Genomic DNA, 26845 nt, shown 5'->3' on the forward strand with positions numbered 1-26845 from the left:
CATTCCGAAACGGTCAGGTTTTCTGGCTGGCTATCAAGAATAGAGGGGAACCCATGACGTTTTTTATTATTTATTTATTTAGAGCATATAATGAAATATCTTACAGTATTATACTGTTTAGAGAGCAACAATTGAGTCTGTGGGATTACCTTTAATGGTAGCTTTCCAAGCTCTTTTCTCTTTTTTTGTGCCGTTTTGACAACTCCAAACAGGACATCAGTGTGAACTGTCCTTTCATGAGCTTCATCCAGGATGACCACGCTGTACCTGCGCAGAAGTGGATCTCCAATCGCCTCGCGGAGCAGCATGCCATCAGTGAGGAACTTTATTTTAGTCTCTTCTGATGTAACATCTTCGAAACGTACAGTGTACCCCACCTGTCATTACAGACACTCAAGCTTAATAAGACTATCTGTAAAGCTGCTTTTAGCAACCAAGAATGCAATGCAAGATGGGGAAGGAAGACTTCCGCTTCTGATAATATTTTGCCTTACATACTGTAAATGAGTTTACCTACCAGTTTACTGAGCTCAGTCTTTCGCTCTTCCGACACTCTTGTTGCCAGAGATATAGCAGCGACCCTGCGAGGCTGGGTCACGCCAATGATGCCCTGGCGTCCTATGCTTGCTTCATACAGGTACTGTGGAATCTGAGTTGTCTTGCCAGAACCAGTTTCACCTGTAAATATGAAGAACATTTCAAAGACATTATGGAGGTCCATAGCAGAAGTAATATCCATATGGACAGTCATTAAAACTTAGAAAGATGAACAGTTACAGATAACAGGATTTTTGGTTGCTTACCATAAAATCTGTTTCTCTGAGTTTTCATTGGGGGACACAGGAACCATGGGTGTGTGCTGCTGCCACTAGGAGGTTGACACTATGCCGTGGAAAAAAAAATAGGGATTTTTGTGTACTCACCGTAAAATCCTTTTCTCCGAGTCATTCATTGGGGGACACAGAGACAGTGGGTGTTATGCTGCTTGCCACTAGGAGGACACCAAGTAAACCAGAAAAAAAGTTAGCTCCTCCCCTGCAGTACACAGCCTCTCGCTGGATGAGATTTCTCCAGTTCGGTGAAAAAAGCAGTAGGAGCTTAAACAGTCAACAATAACCATAACTATGTCAAAACCTAAGAAAGCTACAATGACCAGTAGGCTAAACAGGGTGGGTTCTGGGTCCCCTAATGAATGGCTCGGAGAAAAGGATTTTACGGTCAGTACACAAAAATCCCTATTTCTCCTACGCCTCATTGGGGGACAGAGAGACAGTGGGACGTCCTAAAGCAGTCCCTGGGTGGGGAGCATACATCTGCTAATACCCCATGTACCACTGAGGTACTGCCAATTGCAGGATGCGTCTGCCGAGAGCTGCATCCGCAGAGGCCTGAGAATGAATTTGGTAATGTTTTGTAAAAGTATGCAGACTGGACCAAGTCGCAGCCTTGCAGACCTGTTCTGCAGAGGCCTGGTGCCGAATGGCCCAAGAGGCGCCCACTGACCGGGTAGAGTGCGCATTAATCCCCGCTGAGACAGGCGCGTTCCTGACACGGTAGGATTCCTGAATCTCTAAGCGAATCCACCTGGCTAGCGTTGCTTTTGAAGCGGCTAGACCCTTCCTATGCCCCTCTGGAAGTATAAACAGGGCATCTGACTTGCAGAAGGGAGCCATCCGCGAGATGTACTGTCTCTGCGCCCTAACCACATCCAGGGTGTGGAGGGCCTTCTCAATGCGATGGACTGGCGCCAGACAAAAGGAAAGCAAAACAATTTCCTCGCTGAGATGGAAAGAGGAGACGACTTTGGGCAGGAAGGACGGGGACGTCCAGAGAACTACCTTATCCTGATGAAAATTCAGGAACGGAGAATGGCAGGACAGGGCTGCCAATTCCGAAACTCGTCTGATTGACGCAATTGCCACTAGAAAGACCACCTTCCAAGAGAGGACGGTCAGTGACACATACTGCAGCGGTTCAAAAGGAGCCTCCTGTAAGGCCCAGAGAACCAGTTTATGGTCCCATGATTCCAATGGCCTTCTATAAGGAGGCGCCACATGGGAAACTCCTTGAATGAACATCTTGACCTGAAGTTTGGTGGCAATTTTGCGTTGGAAAAGCACTGACAAGGCTGAAATTTGGCCCTTGAGCGAGCTAAGCACGAGGCCCGATTTTAATCCGGATTGAAGGAATTCCAATATGGCCGGAAAGGAAAACACCAGAGGTGATCGACCATGATCCTTGCACCACGAAAAGAAGTTTTTCCAGTTGTGGTGATAGATGCGCATGGACACAGGCTTCCTAGCACTAATCATGGTGGAAATCACGTCATGAGAGAACCCAGCCTGCGCTAAAATCCAGGATTCAACAGCCACGCCGTCAAAGACAGGGCCCCGGAGTTCTGGTGGTAAATCAGGCCCTGTGAGAGTAGATCCATGCGATCTGGAAGTCACCAGGGGACGTCGGCGACTAGTTGTATTAGTTCTGCATACCATGCTCGGCGCGGCCAATCTGGTGCAGCTAGGATCACTGGTACTCCCTCCGCTCTGATCTTCTTGATGACCCTCGGAAGCAAGGGAAGAGGGGGAAAGATGTACGTGAGCCAGAACAGGTGCCATGGCAGAACTAGGGCGTCCTGTTATGATTGGGTCACCGAGGAAGAAAGCAAGACCAAGCTAAGCCACGGAAAACCAGAGAGGTTGGTAACTAAGCAGATTGCAGACCCCGATCCTATCCACACAACTAGCAGTAGCCGTGGAGCGTACCTACGATGATTCTAGACACCTCGACACAGCCGGAGAACTAAATAAGCCTAAAGCAAGAAATGGGAACTCTAAACTGCCCCAGAGCAGACCCCAAAGGAATAAATAGCCCCCAAACGTATATTGTCGGTGAGACAAGATGAAAACACAAACGCAAGTAGGAAAATAGGCTGAGCAAACCAGGGCTGTGGAGTCGGTAAGCCAAACCTGCGACTCCGACTCCTCAATTTCCCTTACACCGACTCCAACTCCACGACTCCGACTCCCACACATATTGCTTATATTTAAGTGAAAAATTTATTGTAGTACAATGTGAACCTCAGACATTTAATCATTTTTATGATCCCATAATCAAGATATTTAGATAGAACAGAATATATATTGGTGTACTACCCGGTTTTCATTCTTTTTGGTACAGATACGATATGGATAGACAGATATGGATAAATGGATAGATAGAGCAGATTTCTAATCTGCTTTTGCTATTGAAAACATTATCTATGAGCTCAAAAACCTTTCAGGTGATGCGGTTTTTTAAAAAGATGATCAGCTTTTGCAGCTGAAAAAAGTATCCTCAAAAAACACAGGAAAAACGCTGTGTGTGAATGTAGCCTTAGATCAGGAATAGAACAGCCATTTATAGGACATTTCATAACTTTCCCAAATTCCTATGAAAAAATATTCAGCACATTCTGCATTGAATTACTGTACCCAATTTATTATATATTTTAGGAGTCGGAGTCGGTCCATTTTATACCGACTCCAACTCCGACTCCACCAAAATGAGCACCGACTCCGACTCCACGACTCCGACTCCACAGCCCTGGAGCAAACGATGGGGCCCAAACAAACTAGACAGGACAGGAAAGGAAAGACACTGTCTGCAATCACGCAGAAAACCCTGCAAAAAATGCCCAACAAGTCTGATAGAAAAAATACTGAAGTCACTACACTTCTCCCACTATATCAGCACTCTGGTATATTCTGAAAGCAGAGCAAAGTGAGGCTAATCTAATAAGGGACAAAAACAAACTGGCACAAACAGTAACATAAGGATGGAAATTCAGCACCGCCCCAGCCGGGGCTGGCTGACCACACAAAACAGAAATAGACAGAACCAAATCAAATGTGAACAATAGCAAAAGAACACTTAGCTTGAGCATGCAGGGACTGAGCTGGAAACTAAGACCTCAGGAGGCAGGAAAAAATCACCAGCAGGGATAGAGGGCTTAAATCCAGTCAGAAACTCCAAATGTCCAATTGTCCTCCTCATTATCAGGTGGCAGGCCTCTGTTAATTAGATCAGCTCCATTACCTCCATTAACCACCAGAGGGAGCCCGGAAAGAGAACTCACGACCCCTCTGTCAATACAACCAGCTCCACTACCTTCACTAGTAACCAGAGGCAGACCAGAAAGCGAATTCACAACAGCGTCCGCTCCGTTGGCGCATGGATCGCGCAATGAACCGAGGCACCTTGTTCTTTAGTCTTGAGGCCATGAGATCCACATCCGGAGTCCCCCAACGATGACAAATCTGCTGAAAGACTTCCAGATGAAGAGACCACTCTCCCGAGGCAATGCCTTGGAGACTGAGAAAATCTGCTGCCCAATTTTCTACGTCCGGGATGTGGATTTCTGAGATGGGCAAATGGTTGGTCTCGGCCCAATGGAGGATGTGACTCACTTTGTGCATGGCCATCCTACTCCGGGTACCTCCCTGGCAGTTGATATACGCTACAGCCGTGGCGTTGTCGGATTGGATCCTGATGGGGTGACCTGCGAGGAGATGGTGGAAACTCCGTAGAGCTAATCTGATAGCTCGTATCTCTAAAATGTCGATGGGGAGACGTGATTCTCGGGTCGACCAACGACCCTGTGCCATGTGGTTACGAAAGACCGCACCCCAGCCGAGAAGACTTGTGTCGGTGGTTACTACCAACCACCTTACTGGGAGAAAAGACCTCCCTTGATTCAGGGAGGACCTCCGTGTCCACCACCTGAGGGCTTGCCTGATCCGCAGGGACAGAAGGATTCGACGGTCCAGGGACAACGGGTTCTTGTCCCAAGCTAACAGCAACGCATGTTGTAAGGGACGGAGATGGAACTGTGCAAATGGAACTGCTTCCATCGCAGCCACCATCTTTCCGAGAAGTCTCATGCTGAAACGAATGGAGTGAGAAACTGGTTGGGAAAGAGTCCGCGCTGCCTGTTGTAAGGCTTGGGTCTTTTCTGGAGGGAGAATGACCAACCCGCGGGAAGTGTCCAAGATTATTTCTAAAAAGGAAATCTGCTGAGCCGGTTTCGGGAAAGACTTTTCGAAGTTTATCTTCCACCCCAGGCGCGAAAGTGTATTTACTGTTATATCCACGGACTCCTCGCAGGCTGGAAGGGACGGACCCCTGATGAGCAGGTCGTCCAGATACGGTAACACCACTACTCCCTGAGAGTGGAGAATGGCCATGACAGCCGCCATGACCTTGGTAAAGACCCTGGGGGCGGTGGCGAGTCCGAAGGGCAAGGCAACGAACTGAAAGTGTTCCTCGTGAATTGCAAAACGCAGGAACTGCTGGTGGGACGGGCAGATCGGAATGTGAAGGTAAGCGTCCTTGATGTCGATGGATGCTAGGAACTCTCCTTTTTCCATGGAAGCGACAACTGATCGGAGAGATTCCATTTGGAATCGCAGTACCCTGACAAACTTGATTTAACAGTATGAGATCCAGAATGGGTCGCATCGTCCCGTCCTTCTTTGGAACCACAAAAAGGTTTGAATAAAATCCTCTGAACCTTTCGTGATGAGGGACCGGAATGATGACTCCGTCCCTTAGCAGAGCCTGAACAGCCCAAAGGAAGACTTGTCTCTTTCTTGGGGGGAGAAGAAGGGAAAAACGGTGGGGTCTGAAACCAGACCCAAGTGCCTCCTATAGACACTAAGCAAGAACTGGAGAAATCTCATCCAGCGAGAGGGTGTATTCTGCAGGGGAGGAGTTAACATTTTTCTGGTTTACTTAGTGTCCTCCTAGTGGCAAGCAGCATAACACCCACTGTCTCTGTGTCCCCCAATGAGGCATAGGAGAAAAGTTAACTCCGTAGTATACACCCCTCCTACCGGCTGTAGGACAATCAGTTAGTGAGAAAGCAGTAGGTGAAATTACCATATAAGCCAATCAAATACTCATAACAAGTAATATAAACATGGGAGGGTGCTGTGTCCCTCAATGAAGACTCTTAGAAACAGATTTTACAGCAAGCATCCAAAAATCCTGTTTTCTCTATTGCTTTATTTGGGGACACAGGAACCATAGGACATCTTAAAGCAGTCTCTTGGAGGGTGAAAACAGAAACTTCAATCAGGTTGGAGAGCTCACCACTGCCGCCTGCAAAATTCTTCTGCCTAGGCTGGTGTCCACTTAAGCATAAGTATGGATCTTATAGAACCTTGAAAAGGTATGAACAGACGACCAGGTAGCCGCCTTGTATGGCTGATGCCCTATGGTGCACCACCAGGAGGCAGTCACTGCCCGGGTAGAGTGAGCCTTAACCCCAGCAGAAAGCACCTTGTTCTTAACCCAGTAGGCCTCCAGAATTGCCATTCTGATCCAGCGGGCGATTGTAGCCTTAGAAGCCGGCAGGCCTCTTCTCACACAATTAGGAATTACAAAGAGCGAGTCTGTTTTCCTGAAAGGGGCAGTCCTAGCCAGAGAGACCCTTATCACCCCTGACCAGGTCTAGCTTATTCAAAGAACGCTCCAGAAGATGAGTTGGAGCGGGGCAGAACAAAGGAAGGATTATATCCTCATTCAGGTGAAAGGCGGACACCACTTTGGGAAGGAAGGGGGAGGCCACAAAACCACCTTGTCTTGGTGAATAAATCAAAAAGGGAGGGCGACATGAAAGAGCCGCCAGCTCTGACACACGTCTGTTAGAGGTGATGGCTACAAGAAATACCACCTTCCAGGACAATACGGACATGGAAACTTCCTGGAGAGGTTCAAAGGGGGGGATTTGTCAAAGCTTCCAGGACCAGGTTGAGGTCCCAGGTGGCCACTGGAGACCTGTATGGAGGGGCTGTATGTGCCACCCCTTGAAGAAAGGTTTTAACCTGCGGACGGGAAGCTAAATTCTTCTGAAAAAGAATAGAGAGAGCTGATACTTGGCCTTTTAAGGAACTCAGAGCAAGATCGGCATCTAACCCTGCCTGAAGAAAGGCTAGGACAGATGGTAAGGAACAGGACATAGGTGTGATGTGACTAGATTCACACCAGCTAAAGTAAGCCTTCCAGGTTCGATGATAGACCATGGAAGAAGATGGCTTCCTTGCTTGGACCATCGTGCTAATGACTCGGTCCGAAAATCCGGCTGCAATCAGTATCATGGTTTCAACGGCCATGCTGTCAAATTGAGCAACTGAGAATTTGGATGGTAGAATGGCCCCTGAGCTAAAAGATCTGGTCTGTCGGGAGCCTCCGAGGAGACTGATTACTTCTGCGAACGAGGCCCTCCTGGGCTAATACGGAGCGATCAGTATGACCGTCACCTCTTCCACCTTGATGTTCTTCACCAATCTGGGAAGGAGAGGAAAGGGAGGGAACAGGTACGGGAGTCTGAAAAGTGACCAAGGAATGGCCAGAGCATCAACCCTACTGCAAGAGGATCGTGATACCTGGAGTCAAATTGTTGGACCTTTCTGTTCTGCCAAGACGCCAGAAGGTCCACATCCGGGGTCCCCCATCGAAGACAGATCTGACGAAATACCTCCTGATGTAAGGACCATTCCCCTGCCGCGAGCCCCTCCCGGCTGAGAAAGTCGTCAGCCTTGCTGTCTATGCCAGGGATGTGAACTGCCGATATTGCCGGAATCAATGCTTCTGCCCAGCTGAAGATTTTGGATACCTCGGCCAGTGCCCGGGAGCTCCGGGTCCCCCCCTGGTGGTTGATGTATGCCACTGCTGTGGCATTGTCCGTTTGAATCCGGACCGGCTGGTCCTTGAGGAGTCCTTCCCAATGAAGGAGGGATAGGAGGATTGCCCTCAGCTCGAGAACGTTGATCGACAGCGAAGACTCTCGAGTCGACCAACGTGTCTGGACCGCCAAGTGACGGAATACCGCCCCGCAGACTAGGAGGCTGGCATCCGTAGTTATCACCTGCCAGTGAACGGGAAGAAAATCCCAACCTAGATGAACAAGAAGGGAGGTTAGCCACCACCTGAGGGACTGCTTGGCCTGAACAGAAGGGCAAAAAGGGCGATCCAGAGAAAGGATGGACCTGTCCCACTGAAGGAGGATGTCTCTCTGAAGTATCCTGGAACGGAACAGGGCAAAGGGGATTGCTTCTGAGGCTGCTACCATCCTCCCCAGGACTCTCATGGCCGAGCGAAGAGACAGAAATCGGGATTCTAGCATCAAAAGAATTCCCTGCTGGAGAGTTGTCTTTTTCCCTTCAGGGAGAAAAACCCTTGACCGACTGGTGTCGAATAGCATGCCTAAGAACTCAAGGCATTTCGTTGGAATAAGGCAGGATTTTTCCCTGTTGATGAGCCAACCAAACCGGGACAGAGTGTAGAGAACCATGGCTATGTTTTCCTGGGCCTGGGCGAAGGACAGCGCTTTGACGAGAATATTGTCGAAATACAGGACTAGCACTATGCCCTTGACCCTTAAAATGGCTACCAGTGCTGCCATAATCTTCGTAAAAACTTTGGGGGCTGTTGCCAGCCCAAATGGTAGGGCCACAAACTGGAAATGATCCTGCTTGATAGCGCAGGAATTTCTGATGTCCCGGAAAAATAGGAACGTGCAGGCAGGCGTCCCGAATGTCTATGGAGCACAGGAATTCCTGATCCTCCATAGAAGAAATCACTGAACGAATTGACTCCATCCTGAAGTGATGCAGGCGAACCCATTTGTTTAGCATCTTGAGGTCTAGTATCGGCCGAACTGAGCCATCCTTTTTTGGTGTCACTAACAGGTTTGAGTAAAAACCTGTGAAACGCTCGTGTTTGGAAACGGGGATGATTACTCCTGAGCTGAGGAAGGAGTCAATGGCTGCAAAAAACCCTGAAGCCAGGTAAGCGTCTATTGGCAGTTGGGATAGGAAAAAACGGTCTCGCGGAAGCGAGTTGAAGTCTATTTTGCATCCTGTGGATACCACCTGTCTTACCCAAACATCTTCTACCGAACTCAGCCAAATGTCTCTGAAGAAGAGAAGACGACCTCCTAGCTTGGGAAAAAAGCTGGGATCCCTGCAAGCGTCAGGCTGAAAAGGATCTACCTGGCCCCGTCCTGGTAGATCTGCTGTGGGAACTGCAGGAACGCCATGAAGGGGTGGCTTGAAAAGACACTTTCTTTTTATTCTTAGGCGCCTGCAGTCTCTGCGAGCCCTGGGCATAAGCGTCTGTCGTCAGGGTACAACGAAAGGAACGAAAGGGTTGGGCCTTTCGCTTCAAGGGGTATCGTCGAGACTTGGACTTAGGGAGAAGTGAGCTTGTGTCCCCGGTCGCATCTTTAATGATTTGATCCAACATTGGACCAAAGAGGTGGGAACCATGGAAAGGAAGACCAGTCAGGGATTTTTTTTGAGGATAAATCAGCTTGCCGGGCCTTTAGCCAGACCGTCCACCAGGCAGCTATCATGTTACTGGACGCTTGAACTGCGCAAGACACGGCGTCCAAGGCTGATGATACCATATACCTCCCTGCCTGTGAGATCTGGTCCACGAGATCTGCTAGTTCTGTCGGTGGAGCCCCGGCCAAAATGCCCTGTCTAAGCTGTTTGGCCCACTCTAACAGATTTAGCCACCCAAGCTGGGGAAAAGGCCGGACACAATATCGCGGCCACTGCTTCAAAAGCAGATTTTGTCAAGGATTCCACCATCCTGTCATTAGGATCCCTAAGGGCTGCCCCACTGGCAAGTGGAAGGACTGTATTGGTAGATAGTCTCGACACTGGCGGATCCACCAAAGGGGAGGCAGTCCAGTTGGGGGTGAGTTTCGGAGGGAAGGGATATAGGATCCCAAACCGGCTTCCTCTATGAAACCGCCTGGTCAGGTTCTCCCTCTCCCTGGCCAATATTTCCTCAAAATCTCTGTGGGAAGCAAAGACTTTGAAGGGGACTTATGCCGCTTAAACGAAAACGCCTGATCATCGGGATTCGATGCGGAGTCCTTAATGTTAAAGGTCTCATATCCTTGATGTCCTGGGATTGCTCTGGCCCATACCCCAAACCATCCTCTGAGTGCGTCTCTGATAACTACTCGCCTGATTCCGGGGAGGAGGATCGGGACGAGGCAGACTGCCAGACAAACTCTAGTGGTGAGATGGAGCAAGAAGGGGACCTGGGCTGGTGGTCCTATCTGAGCCTTTTATGGCCTTTAGAACAGTGTTCCCCAAATCCAGTCCTCAAGACCCACCAACAGGTCATGTTTTCAGGATTTCCTTTGTATTGCACAGGTGATGGAATTATCACCTGGACAATACTAAGGAAATCCTGAAAACATGACCTGTTGGTGGGCCTTGGGGACTGGAGTTGGGGAACCCTGCTCTAGAAGACCCAAAAAAGGACTCTCTTGGCGTGCCGGAAGCCATTGGAGTCTGAAATGGCAATTTGTCGAGTACCGTTACCAAGGTCTGTGATACCTTGGTAAGCTCAGCCACGGATTTAGACAAGGAAGAGGCCCAACCTGGGCAAGGAATCTCACTGTCCCCTGAGGCAAAAGATGCCCCCTGGGAGGCAGGCAAGACAGCTTCATCAGGCACCTGGGATAATGCAGAGGTTCTGGAAGGGAAGGCAAGGGGGCTGCTCCTGCTTTCTTGCGTAGGTGATACAGTGGGTTTACTACAGTCCAGGCACAGAGGGGAGGACTGACCAGAAGGAAGCCTGCCATCACATGAGGTACATACAAATTATTTAACCATGGTAGCTGATAAAGAGGAGGAGGAACGAGACCGCTCTCCCTTGGGCATACTGACTAACCTACTAACTGATGCTGGCCTTCAAGGGGTTAAAGAGCGGTGTGGAGAAAGTAACCACTGTAGTGCAGCAACTCACGGTACCGGAGTCCTGTGTCCCCGATACCGCTGTCAGGAAGACCAGCTGAGTCCCGCTTCAGAGAAAACACCACCAAATCGGAAAGAGAGAGGGGAGAGACGTGGACAGCATATGCCGTTGTCCAGAAGCTTTCATATAGTCCCCGGAAGCCGGTCGGCGAAACAGGCTCCGGGACTCCTGGAGTCGCGAGATGGCACCGGTCCCGGAAGACGACGCTAGGGGGGCAGAGCCTACCGGAAGTGCTTTACTCGAGAGATACTAGGACCTGCTGCCAGGTGCGCGCTGGGCCCGGCGTGATGCCGGGGCCTAGAGACGCCAGAGCCCCGAAAAAACAGCGCTCCCGCCCCGGGAAAAAGGAGAGGGGGGACAGCGCCGGAAAGCGGCACTCCAGGGTTTGCTGGAAGGAAGCACAGGGCTCTGCATGGACCGGGATCTCTGGTGCCCCTACCACGGGGCTTCGGTGTCTGACCTGCTCCAAAGAAAAAAAAAAAGGTAAACCTATTTTCTTCTTCCTCCCACCAATGCTTAAAAGGAGCAAAAATTTAAAATGCAAAATTCAGAATGCACAATGTAAAATGCTGCAGTCCCTTGCCTCCTGCACACCCTATGAAAGGGAGCAGTTTTTTTGTTTTTTTTTTTACCTGGAAGAAAAGATTGCTGTCCTAAATCTTTTCTGCAGGGCGTCTCCCTCCATCATCAGGCTCTGGTGGGCGAGTGATGGGAGACGGAGATCAGGACCGGGTCCGGTCACCTAAACACGGTCGTGTTTACTCCTAGTCCCTGTGTGGGAATACAGTAGTAATAGATCTACTCTGTATCCCTCCAATGGTTACCTGAAAAGGAAAGACGCACATTGAGGTAGGCATGGGTATGGTGAGAGACCCCTGTCCACCTCCTGCTGACACTAAGCAAAAACTGGTTGTCCTACAGCCGGTCGGAGAGGTGTATACTGCGGAGGCAACATTTTTTTTCCACGGCATAGTGTTAACCTCCACTGCCACTAGGCAGCAGCACACACCCATGGTCCCTGTGTCCCCCAATGAAGCGATAGAGAAATACAATTGTGCTCAAAAGTTTACATACCCCAGCACAATTTTTGCTTTCTTGGCCTTTTTTCAGAGAATATGAATGATAACACCAAAACTTTTTCTCCACTCATGGTTAGTAGTTGGGAGAATCCATTTGTTGTCAAACTACGGTGTTTTTTTAAATCATAATGACAACCCAAAATATCCAATTGACCCTGATCAAAAGTTCATATACCCTGGTGATTTTGGCCTGAGAACATACACAGAAGTTGACACAAATGGGTTTGACTAGCTACTAAAGGTAACCTCCTCACCTGTGACCTGTTTGCTTGTAATCAGTGTGTGTGCATAAAAGCTGAGTGAGTTTCTGGAATCCAGACAGACTCTTTGATCCAGTCACTGATGTTTTTGGATTGTGAGTCATGAAGTCATGAGGAAAGCAAAAGAATTGTCAACGGATCTACGTAAAAAGGTAGTTGAACTGGATAAAACAGGAAAGGGATACAAAATTAGATATCCAAGGAATTGATAGTGCCAGTAAGCAGCGTTCAAACTGTGATTAACAAATGGAAAATCAGGAGCTTTGTAAAAATAAAACTACCGTCAAGTAGACCAACAAAATTTTCATCCACAACTGTTCGGGATGCAAAGAAAAAACACACAAATAACATCAGCTGAAATACTGGACTCTCTGAAAACTAGCAGTGTGGCTGTTTCAAGATGCACAATAAGGAGGCACTTGAAGAAAAATGGGCTGCATGGTCGAGTTGCCAGAAGAAAGCCATTACAGTCATGGCCAAAAGTTTAGAGAATGACACAAATATTAATTTTTACAAAGTCTACTGCTTCATTTTTTCTAATGGCAATTTGCATATACTCCAGAATGTTATAAAGAGTGATCAGCTTAACAGCAATTACTTGCAAAGTCAATATTTGCCTAGAAAATTAACTTTATCCCCAAAACACATTTCAACATCATTGCAGCCCTGCCTTAAAAGGACCAGCTAACATCGTTTCAGTGATTGCTCCATTAACACAGGTGTGGGTGTTGATGAGGACAGGGCTGGAGATCAATCTGTCATGATTAAGTAAGAATGACACCACTGGACACGTTAAAAAGGAGGCTGATGCTTGGCATCATTGTTTCTCTTCTGTTAACCATGGTTATCTCTAAAGAAACACGTGCAGTCATCATTGCACTGCACAAAAATGGCCTAACAGGGAAGAGTATCGCAGCTAGAAAGATTGCACCTCAGTCAACAATCTATCGCATCATCAAGAACTTCAAGGAGAGAGGTTCCCTTGTTGCCAAAAAGGCTCCAGGGCGCCCAAGAAAGACCAGCAAGCGCCAGGACCGTCTCTTAAGAGTGTTTCAGCTGCGGGATCGGGCTACCAGCAGTGCAGAGCTTGCTCAGGAATGGCAGCAGGCAGGTGTGAGTGCATCTGCACGCACTGTGAGGCGGAGACTCTTGGAGCAAGGCCTGGTCTCAAGGAAGGCAGCAAAGAAGCCACTTCTCTCCAGGAAAAACATCATGGACAGACTGATATTCTGCAAGAGGTACAGGGAGTGGACTGCTGAGGACTGGGGTAAAGTCATTTTCTCTGATGAATCCCCTTTTCGATTGTTTGGGACATCTGACAAACGGCTTATTCGGAGACCAGGTAAGCGCTACCACCAGTCTTGTCTCATGCCAAGGGAATGAGCCCTCTGTCTTGCCTAAAAACACAGCCATGAATAAAGAATGGTACCAGAATGTCCTCCAACAGCAGTTTGGCAATCAACAATGCCTTTTTCAACATGATGGAGCACCTTGCCATAAAGCAAAGGTGATAACTAAATGGCTCAGGGAACAAAACAGAGATTTTGGGACCATGGCCTGGAAACTCCCCAGATCTTAATCCCATTGAGAACTTGTGGTCAATCATCAAGAGACGGGTGGACAAACAAAAACCTTCAAATTCAGACAAAATAAAAGCATTGATTTTACAAGAATGGACTGCTATCAGTCAGGATTTGATCCAGATGTTGATTGAGAGCATGCCAGGGAGAATTGCTGAGGTCCTGAAGAAGAAGGGTCAACACTGCAAATATTGACTTGCTGCATTAACTCATTCTAACTGTCAATATAACCTTTTGTTACTCATAATATCATTGCAATTATATTTCTGTATGTGATAAAAACATCTGACAAACACACATAAAAACCAGAGGGCAGCAGATCATGTGAAAATATAATATTTGTGTCATTCTCTAAACTTTTGGCCATGCCTGTACTGTGCAAATGCCATAAAGTATCTCTCCTACAATATGCAAAACAGCACAGAAACAAGCCTCAAAACTTCTGGAACAAGGTTATTTGGAGTGATGAGACCAAAATTTAACTTTTTGGCCACAACCATAAACGTTACATTTGGAGAGAGGTTAACAAGGCCTAGGATGAAAGGAACACCATTCCTACTGTAAAGCACGGAGATGGATCGCTGATGTATTGGGGATATGTGAGCTACAAAGGCATAGGAAACTTGGTCAAAGTTGAAGGAAAGATGAATGCAGCACGTTATCACCAAATACTGGAGGCAAATTTGCAATCATCAGCCCAGAAGCTGCACATGGGATGTACTTGGACGTTCCAACATGACAACGATTCAAAACACAAGGCCAAGCCAACCTGTCATTGGCTACAGCAGAACAAAGTGAATGTTCTGGAGCGGCCATCTCAGTTTCCTGACCTCAATATAATTGAGCCACTCTGGTTACATGTCATGCGCGCAGTTCATGCTAAACAGTCCAGGAATTTACTGGAACTGGATGCTTTTTTTGCCAAGAAGCTTTACCATCTGAGAAAATAAAGAACCTTATCCATAACTACCACAAAAGACTTCAAGCTGTCATTGATGTGAGAGAGGGTACTACATGGTATTAAGAAATGGGGTATGTGAACTTTTGATCAGGGTCATTTGGATGTTTTGGGTTGTCATTATGATTTAAAAAGAGAAAACACAGTAGTTTGACAATAAAAGGCTTCACCCATTCATTAACCATGAGTGGAGAAAAAGTTTTAGTGTTATTCACATTCTCTGAAAAAAGGCCAAGAAAGCAACAATTCTGCTGGGGTATGTAAACTTTCGAGCACAACTGTATATAGAATGTCCAGCTGTAATAAAACAAAATATGGCCCAAACAACCAACGTGACCGAACTAGCACAAGAAGGTCTACACTCATTTTAAAAGGTCTGCCAGCACTCCTCTCATGGAATTTGGTCTGATCACATCATTGGCATGATATACAATCATCACATGAAGAGCTAAATCATTTTTCGTCAACATTGAATTATTAGCAATTTGCAGAACAGTGGATAACTTTCTCAACAGTAAGCGTTGGACTGATGGGATCCTACCAGTCCAGAGAACAGGATCTGAGATGCCAACTTGGAATGGAGTACGGGACTTGGCTTTTTTGGCTGTCCCATAGAGAAAGAATGGAGCAGAGGTGCACAGGCCTGGCCAACGCTCCATTCTGGAGCCTTTCATAGCTCCATTCTCGAAATGGGTATGAATCCAGTACTTAGATGCCCACTGATCAGAGAGGTAACACTTATCTTCGGTGGATAGGTAGGATTTTCTGTGTTTCTTGGAAATAAAATGGGTGTGTGTCCTGCCTGCCTGTAATGGGTGTGTGTCCTGACACACCCATTACAGGCGGGCAGTACACACCCACCCACACATTACAGGCGGGCAGTACACACCCACCCACACATTACAGGCGGGCAGTACACACACCCACACATTACAGGCGGGCAGTACACACACACACCCCCATTACAGGCGGGCAGTACACACACACACCCCCATTACAGGCGGGCAGTACACACACACACACACACACACACACACACACACACACCCCCATTACAGGCGGGCAGTACACACACACCCCCATTACAGGCAGGCAGTACACACACACACACCCCCATTACAGGCAGGCAGTACACACACACACACACACCCCCATTACAGGCGGGCAGTACACACCCCCATTACAGGCGGGCAGTACACACCCCCATTACAGGCGGGCAGTACACACCCCCATTACAGGCGGGCAGTACACACCCCCATTACAGGCGGGCAGTACACACCCCCATTACAGGCGGGCAGCGTACACACACACATTACAGGCAGCATACACACACATTACAGGCAGCATACACACACATTACAGGCAGTATACACACACACTACAGGCAGTATACACACACACTACAGGCAGCATACACACACACTACAGGCAGCATACACACACACTACAGGCAGCATACACACACACTACAGGCAGCATACACACACACTACAGGCAGCATACACACACACTACAGGCAGCATACACACACACTACAGGCAGCATACACACACACTACAGGCAGCATACACACACACTACAGGCAGCATACACACACATTACAGGCAGCATACACACACATTACAGGCAGCATACACACACATTACAGGCAGCATACACACACACTACAGGCAGCATACACACACACTACAGGCAGCATACACACACACTACAGGCAGCATACACACACACTACAGGCAGCATACACACACATTACAGGCAGCATACACACACACTACAGGCAGCATACACACACATTACAGGCAGCATACACACACACTACAGGCAGCATACACACACACTACAGGCAGCATACACACACACTACAGGCAGCATACACACACACTACAGGCAGCATACACACACACTACAGGCAGCATACACACACACTACAGGCAGCATGCACACACACACTACAGGCAGCATACACACACACACTACAGGCAGCATACACACACATTACAGGCAGCATAAACACACATTACAGGCAGTATACACACATTACAGGCAGCATACACACACATTACAGGCAGCATACACACACATTACAGGAAGTATACACACACATTACAGGCAGTATACACACACATTACAGGCAGTATACACACACATTACAGGCAGCATACACACACATTACAGGCAGCATACACACACATTACAGGCAGGCAGTATACACACACATTACAGGCAGCATACACACACATTACAGGCAGCATACACACACATTACAGGCAGCATACACACACATTACAGGCAGCATACACACACATTACAGGCAGCATACACACACATTACAGGCAGCATACACACACATTACAGGCAGCATACACACACATTACAGGCAGCATACACACACATTACAGGCAGCATACACACACATTACAGGCAGCATACACACACATTACAGGCAGCATACACACACATTACAGGCAGCATAAACACACATTACAGGCAGTATACACACATTACAGGCAGCATACACACACATTACAGGCAGCATACACACACATTACAGGCAGCATAAACACACATTACAGGCAGTATACACACATTACAGGCAGCATACACACACATTACAGGCAGCATACACACACATTACAGGAAGTATACACACACATTACAGGCAGTATACACACACATTACAGGCAGCATACACACACATTACAGGCAGCATACACACACATTACAGGCAGGCAGTATACACACACATTACAGGCAGCATACACACACATTACAGGCAGCATACACACACATTACAGGCAGCATACACACACATTACAGGCAGCATACACACACATTACAGGCAGCATACACACACATTACAGGCAGCATACACACACATTACAGGCAGCATACACACACATTACAGGCAGCATACACACACATTACAGGCAGCATACACACACATTACAGGCAGCATACACACACATTACAGGCAGCATACACACACATTACAGGCAGCATACACACACATTACAGGCAGCATACACACACATTACAGGCAGCATACACACACATTACAGGCAGCATACACACACATTACAGGCAGTATACACACACATTACAGGCAGTATACACACACATTACAGGCAGTATACACACACATTACAGGCAGTATACACACACATTACAGGCAGTATACACACACATTACAGGCAGTATACACACATTACAGGCAGTATACACACATTACAGGCAGTATACACACATTACAGGCAGTATACACACATTACAGGCAGTATACACACATTACAGGCAGGCAGTATACACACATTACAGGCAGTATACACACATTACAGGCAGTATACACACACATTACAGGCAGTACACACACATTACAGGCAGTACACACACATTACAGGCAGTACACACACATTACAGGCAGTACACACACATTACAGGCAGTACACACACATTACAGGCAGTACACACACATTACAGGCAGTACACACACATTACAGGCAGTACACACACATTACAGGCAGTACACACACATTACAGGCAGTATACACACACATTACAGGCAGGCAGTATACACACATTACAGGCAGTATACACACACATTACAGGCAGTACACACACACATTACAGGCAGGCAGTACACACATTACAGGCAGGCAGTACACACATTACAGGCAGGCAGTACACACACATTACAGGCAGGCAGTATATACACACATTACAGGCAGTATACACACATTACAGGCAGTATACACACATTACAGGCAGTATACACACATTACAGGCAGTACACACACATTACAGGCAGTACACACACATTACAGGCAGGCAGTACACACACATTACAGGCAGGCAGTACACACACATTACAGGCAGGCAGTATACACTCAGAAGTAGGCAGTACACACACATTACAGGCAGGCAGTATACACACATTACAGGCAGTATACACACATTACAGGCAGGCAGTATACACACATTACAGGCAGTATACACACATTACAGGCAGGCAGTATACACACACATTACAGGCAGTATACACACACATTACAGGCAGTATACACACACATTACAGGCAGTATACACACATTACAGGCAGGCAGTATACACACATTACAGGCAGTATACACACATTACAGGCAGTATACACACATTACAGGCAGTATACACACATTACAGGCAGCACACACACATTACAGGCAGCACACACACATTACAGGCAGCACACACACATTACAGGCAGCATACACACATTACAGGCAGCATACACACATTACAGGCAGTATACACACATTACAGGCAGGCAGTATACACACATTACAGGCAGTACACACACACATTACAGGCAGTATACACACATTACAGGCAGTATACACACATTACAGGCAGGCAGTATACACACATTACAGGCAGTATACACACATTACAGGCAGTATACACACACATTACAGGCAGGCAGTATACACACACATTACAGGCAGTATACACACACATTACAGGCAGTACACACACATTACAGGCAGGCAGTACACACACATTACAGGCAGGCAGTACACACACATTACAGGCAGGCAGTATACACACATTACAGGCAGTATACACACATTACAGGCAGGCAGTATACACACATTACAGGCAGGCAGTATACACACATTACAGGCAGGCAGTATACACACACATTACAGGCAGTATACACACACATTACAGGCAGTATACACACACATTACAGGCAGTATACACACATTACAGGCAGTATACACACATTACAGGCAGTATACACACATTACAGGCAGTATACACACATTACAGGCAGGCAGTATACACACATTACAGGCAGGCAGTATACACACATTACAGGCAGTACACACACATTACAGGCAGTACACACACATTACAGGCAGTACACACACATTACAGGCAGTACACACACATTACAGGCAGTACACACACATTACAGGCAGTACACACACATTACAGGCAGTACACACACATTACAGGCAGTACACACACATTACAGGCAGTACACACACATTACAGGCAGTACACACACATTACAGGCAGTACACACACATTACAGGCAGGCAGTACACACACATTACAGGCAGGCAGTATACACTCAGAAGTAGGCAGTACACACACATTACAGGCAGGCAGTATACACACATTACAGGCAGTATACACACATTACAGGCAGGCAGTATACACACACATTACAGGCAGCATACACACATTACAGGCAGCATACACACATTACAGGCAGCATACACACATTACAGGCAGCATACACACACATTACAGGCAGCATACACACACATTACAGGCAGCATACACACACATTACAGGCAGTACACACACATTACAGGCAGTACACACACATTACAGGCAGTACACACACATTACAGGCAGTACACACACATTACAGGCAGTACACACACATTACAGGCAGTACACACACATTACAGGCAGTACACACACATTACAGGCAGTACACACACATTACAGGCAGTACACACACATTACAGGCAGTACACACACATTACAGGCAGTGTACACACATTACAGGCAGTACACACACATTACAGGCAGTACACACACATTACAGGCAGTACACACACATTACAGGCAGTACACACACATTACAGGCAGTACACACACATTACAGGCAGTACACACACATTACAGGCAGGCAGTATACACACACATTACAGGCAGGCAGTATACACACACATTACAGGCAGGCAGTATACACACACATTACAGGCAGGCAGTATACACACACATTACAGGCAGGCAGTATACACACACATTACAGGCAGGCAGTATACACACACATTACAGGCAGTACACACACATTACAGGCAGTACACACACATTACAGGCAGGCAGTATACACACATTACAGGCAGGCAGTATACACACATTACAGGCAGTACACACACATTACAGGCAGGCAGTATACACACATTACAGGCAGGCAGTACACACACATTACAGGCAGGCAGTATACACACATTACAGGCAGGCAGTATACACACATTACAGGCAGTACACACACATTACAGGCAGGCAGTATACACACATTACAGGCAGTACACACACATTACAGGCAGTATACACACATTACAGGCAGGCAGTATACACACATTACAGGCAGGCAGTATACACACATTACAGGCAGTATACACACATTACAGGCAGTATACACACATTACAGGCAGGCAGTACACACACATTACAGGCAGGCAGTATACACACATTACAGGCAGGCAGTATACACACATTACAGGCAGGCAGTACACACACATTACAGGCAGGCAGTATACACACATTACAGGCAGTACACACACATTACAGGCAGGCAGTATACACACATTACAGGCAGGCAGTACACACACATTACAGGCAGGCAGTATACACACATTACAGGCAGGCAGTATACACACATTACAGGCAGGCAGTACACACACATTACAGGCAGTACACACACATTACAGGCAGGCAGTATACACACATTACAGGCAGTACACACACATTACAGGCAGTATACACACATTACAGGCAGGCAGTATACACACATTACAGGCAGTATACACACATTACAGGCAGTATACACACATTACAGGCAGGCAGTATACACACATTACAGGCAGGCAGTATACACACATTACAGGCAGTACACACATTACAGGCAGGCAGTATACACACATTACAGGCAGTACACACACATTACAGGCAGTATACACACATTACAGGCAGGCAGTATACACACATTACAGGCAGTATACACACATTACAGGCAGGCAGTATACACACATTACAGGCAGTATACACACATTACAGGCAGTATACACACATTACAGGCAGGCAGTATACACACATTACAGGCAGGCAGTATACACACATTACAGGCAGGCAGTATACACACATTACAGGCAGTACACACACATTACAGGCAGGCAGTATACACACATTACAGGCAGGCAGTACACACACATTACAGGCAGGCAGTATACACACATTACAGGCAGGCAGTATACACACATTACAGGCAGGCAGTACACACACATTACAGGCAGTACACACACATTACAGGCAGGCAGTATACACACATTACAGGCAGTACACACACATTACAGGCAGTATACACACATTACAGGCAGGCAGTATACACACATTACAGGCAGGCAGTATACACACATTACAGGCAGTACACACACATTACAGGCAGGCAGTATACACACATTACAGGCAGTACACACATTACAGGCAGGCAGTATACACACATTACAGGCAGTACACACACATTACAGGCAGGCAGTATACACACATTACAGGCAGGCAGTATACACACATTACAGGCAGTATACACACATTACAGGCAGGCAGTATACACACATTACAGGCAGTACACACACATTACAGGCAGTATACACACATTACAGGCAGGCAGTATACACACATTACAGGCAGTATACACACATTACAGGCAGTATACACACATTACAGGCAGGCAGTATACACACATTACAGGCAGTATACACACATTACAGGCAGTACACACACATTACAGGCAGGCAGTATACACACATTACAGGCAGTACACACATTACAGGCAGGCAGTATACACACATTACAGGCAGTACACACACATTACAGGCAGGCAGTATACACACATTACAGGCAGGCAGTATACACACATTACAGGCAGTACACACACATTACAGGCAGTATACACACATTACAGGCAGGCAGTATACACACATTACAGGCAGTATACACACATTACAGGCAGTATACACACATTACAGGCAGGCAGTATACACACATTACAGGCAGTATACACACATTACAGGCAGTACACACACATTACAGGCAGGCAGTATACACTCAGAAGTAGGCAGTACACGAGGCCCTGCCCACGGCTGTCGCTACACGCCACTCACCGATGAGGACAGCGCTCTCCAATTGTCGGAGCTGCCCTATGAGCTGCGCCCGGGCCTGGTAGATGGGCAGACTACGCCGCTGCTGCTCTATTGGCACCGGCTGCTTCCTGGGCCCGGGTTGCATGGCTCCTTTCCAGTTGTGAGTGGTGTGCATGAAGCCCGGCTTGAACTTCTTGGCCGGCGGGTGATAGGAGTCCTGAGACATAGTATCATATACGGGTTATAGCCGCTGCTTAATCGGTGCGACTCCAGGAGTGCCCCGGAAGATGCAGAGGCGGCAACCCGGGGAGATCATCATCGTACCGAGCCTCCGCTCACAAACACACGTGCTTCCGGTGCCTGGCGATGCACTGCTAGGGGAGGCCGCCAGAGGGCGCGCAGCTCGCTGTACTACAGTGGAGGCCAAGGACGTTGTGAGGCAGGAAGCCAGGAGAGGGGCCGCACTGGTACATTGTAACGGAGTACGCCATGGTGGCTGTGGTGGGGACTTGTCAGCGAGAAAGCTGCAGGAATATGGATCACTGGTGCATAGTATTCACTGTTACCATGGTATATGTATGGAAGGTGACCTAGATGGTCCGTGGGCAGATGCCCTCTCGTCAGCTCTGCATACAAGTCACTCTATAGCAAGCAGCAATGGTGTTCTCACACAGTCCTGGGCACAATGCCAGTGTACAGTCCAGGCTGGCACACAGTAGCTGGGGGTTTGGGTGAAACTTCCGAGTGGCCCCTAGCCAGGTAACTGTGACTACAATGGTGGCACATATATCATAAAGTCACTAAGAAACCATAGTATACAGAGCAGTCCTAAGCCGCGGCGGCGTGTCGTAAGGCCGCAGTCACACACAACACATGAAACATCGTCCCGAGTCTCCCTGCTGAGAGTCGCAGGAGTGTAACGCCAGGAGCATCCGGGCACAATCCGGTTTTTCAGACCTAGCATCCGATTTACATCCAAACGCAGTGTGATTACTATTCGCTTTAATTATTGTATTGTTAACGTTGTTACTTATGACTTGTGTTTCAAACTGTTCAACTGTAAAGCGCTGCGGAATATGTTGGCGCTATATAAATAAAGATCATTATTATTATCCGATTACAATGGGGATTTTAACATGCGTTTTTACATAGAGAAATTCTCTCAGCCATTTACACATCGTTTTCAAAGGAAATATTCTTCAAAACACACACTAATAAAAGCCAGCAATTCCCTTTCCCCTTTTACAGTAATATCACATTGTGACAGGTTAGAATAGAATAGCTATATAGATGTCAGTGACACACACATATATATACAGTGGGGAAAAAAAGTATTTAGTCAGTCAGCAATAGTGCAAGTTCCACCACTTAAAAAGATGAGAGGCGTCTGTAATTTACATCATAGGTAGACCTCAACTATGGGAGACAAACTGAGAAAAAAAAATCCAGAAAATCACATTGTCTGTTTTTTTTTTTCATTTTATTTGCATATTATGGTGGAAAATAAGTATTTGGTCAGAAACAAGCAATCAAGATTTCTGGCTCTCACAGACCTGTAACTTCTTCTTTAAGAGTCTCCTCTTTCCTCCACTCATTACCTGTAGTAATGGCACCTGTTTAAACTTATTATCAGTATAAAAAGACACCTGTGCACACCCTCAAACAGTCTGACTCCAAACTCCACTATGGTGAAGACCAAAGAGCTGTCAAAGGACACCAGAAACAAAATTGTAGCCCTGCACCAGGCTGGGAAGACTGAATCTGCAATAGCCAACCAGCTTGGAGTGAAGAAATCAACTGTGGGAGCAATAATTAGAAAATGGAAGACATACAAGACCACTGATAATCTCCCTCGATCTGGTGCTCCACGCAAAATCCCACCCCGTGGGGTCAGAATGATCACAAGAACGGTGAGCAAAAATCCCAGAACCACGCGGGGGGACCTAGTGAATGAACTGCAGAGAGCTGGGACCAATGTAACAAGGCCTACCATAAGTAACACACTACGCCACCATGGACTCAGATCCTGCAGTGCCAGACGTGTCCCACTGCTTAAGCCTGTACATGTCCGGGCCCGTCTGAAGTTTGCTAGAGAGCATTTAGATGATCCAGAGGAGTTTTGGGAGAATGTCCTATGGTCTGATGAAACCAAACTGGAACTGTTTGGTAGAAACACAACTTGTCGTGTTTGGAGGAAAAAGAATACTGAGTTGCATCCATCAAACACCATACCTACTGTAAAGCATGGTGGTGGAAACATCATGCTTTGGGGCTGTTTCTCTGCAAAGGGGCCAGGACGACTGATCCGGGTACATGAAAGAATGAATGGGGCCATGTATCGTGAGATTTTGAGTGCAAACCTCCTTCCATCAGCAAGGGCATTGAAGATGAAACGTGGCTGGGTCTTTCAACATGACAATGATCCAAAGCACACCGCCAGGGCAACGAAGGAGTGGCTTCGTAAGAAGCATTTCAAGGTCCTGCAGTGACCTAGCCAGTCTCCAGATCTCAACCCTATAGAAAACCTTTGGAGGGAGTTGAAAGTCCGTGTTGCCAAGCGAAAAGCCAAAAACATCACTGCTCTAGAGGAGATCTGCATGGAGGAATGGGCCAACATACCAACAACAGTGTGTGGCAACCTTGTGAAGACTTACAGAAAACGTTTGACCTCTGTCATTGCCAACAAAGGATATATCACAAAGTATTGAGATGAAATTTTGTTTCTGACCAAATACTTATTTTCCACCATAATATGCAAATAAAATGAAAAAAAAAACAGACAATGTGATTTTCTGGATTTTTTTTTCTCAGTTTGTCTCCCATAGTTGAGGTCTACCTATGATGAAAATTACAGACGCCTCTCATCTTTTTAAGTGGTGGAACTTGCACTATTGCTGACTGACTAAATACTTTTTTTCCCCACTGTATATTACCTAGATAGATAGAAGAATATCTGGTAATTCATCTGCCGTGTACTGTAAAATCACTGCAGGAGCCGACAGGATAGAAGAGATGGTTTACATACAGTAAATACACATAGAATAGGTAGATATATAGATGTCAGTGACAAATACAATTAGTACAGAGTGTGTGCAGCTTAGGCCTCTTTCACACATCAGGTTTTCGCCGTCAGGCGCGATCCGGCACTTTTGACAAAAACCGGATCCGGCGAAATGCAATGCCGGATCCGGTTCCCCCCCCATTGACTTGCATTAGCGCCGGATCGGGCCGGATGGCCATGCGTTTCATCCGGTTTTCGCCGGATCCGGCAATGTGTCGCAATCCGGCGTCTGGAAAAAACGGCTACAGTAACGTTTTTTGTCTCCGGCGAAAAAGCCGGACACGCCGGATCCGGCATGTCCGGCTTTTTCACACAATGAAAGCCTATGAGCGCCGCAATGCGCCGGATCCGGTTTTTTGGGTCTGAGCATGCTCAGTAGCTCTGCCCACAAGACACATATATAAAAGCATGACAGTGGGACCCTCAGCCACACCCAACAATGCACCCAAGACAGCAACCAGGCACAGGAGAAGGCAGGAGACCACTGCAGCACCATCAGCACCACCACCACCCCAAATGGAGCAGCATGCTGAACAACGGGAGGGGAGTCCAGCAGCAGATGAGAGACGGTAATTATCAAATCCCCCATTCCTCAAAACTAGGGCCATGGAATATCAAGATATTCACTGGCCCTTTGTTTCTCTTTATTCAACAGCCGCCCAAGAGATGCAGCAGCAGCAGTGGCAGCACTGGCAGCAGAAACAGCACCACCCACAGCCATGGAGTCTGGCCAGCAAGAGGACAGCACATCTTCTTCTGGGAGCCCTCCCTCGCATCGTCAGCGTTTGACGGTAAGTTTTTATTTCCAAAATCCATCATCTCTGTAATATATGTCTATTCATTGCCTTTTATTTCAAAACAGGATTCACAAGCTGAAGAGGAGCTCCCAGAAGAAGAAGGAAGGGGTGGACAGACACCTGGAGTGGGCTCACAATTGGTAAGTTTTTTGCATCAAACGCAGAAACACAACATCACACTACACACAACACATAGAAAACAATGTTCTGCAGACCACACACAGCAAACAAATGCCAACATCCAAACACATAAATTTTTTTCTTTTCTTCTCTAGTCTTCCCAGTCTGGTGCTCGGCCAAGAGGTCCTCGCAGTGCCTCCCAGGGTCGTCGGCGACAGCAACGCGGCGGTCACCAGCGTGTAAGTATAAT

The 26845-nt window shown here is 47.2% G+C and overlaps 1 protein-coding gene across 2 annotated transcripts in view; it reads right to left on the reverse strand.

The window, feature by feature from the left end:
- Nucleotides 1-23036, reverse strand: part of DHX33 (DEAH-box helicase 33) — a 38196-nt gene extending 15160 nt beyond the window's left edge. The window contains exons 1-4 of one of the 2 annotated variants that reach the window (XM_073590571.1): nt 22639-22761; nt 804-882; nt 518-678; nt 150-377 (exon numbers count right to left, since the gene is read on the reverse strand). In XM_073590571.1, the coding sequence (XP_073446672.1) occupies nt 150-377; nt 518-678; nt 804-831 (417 nt within the window). In that variant the 5' untranslated portion in view covers nt 832-882; nt 22639-22761. Of the gene's footprint in view, nt 1-149; nt 378-517; nt 679-803; nt 883-22638 lie in introns of both variants that reach the window. The other variant, XM_073590570.1, reaches the window with a different exon arrangement.
- Between the last annotated feature and the right edge of the window lie 3809 nt (nt 23037-26845).

The sequence above is a fragment of the Dendrobates tinctorius genome, unplaced genomic scaffold (genome assembly GCF_039654945.1).
Source record: "Dendrobates tinctorius isolate UK_male_01 unplaced genomic scaffold, ASM3965494v1 ptg000117l, whole genome shotgun sequence".
Classification (NCBI taxonomy): Eukaryota; Metazoa; Chordata; class Amphibia; order Anura; family Dendrobatidae; genus Dendrobates; species Dendrobates tinctorius.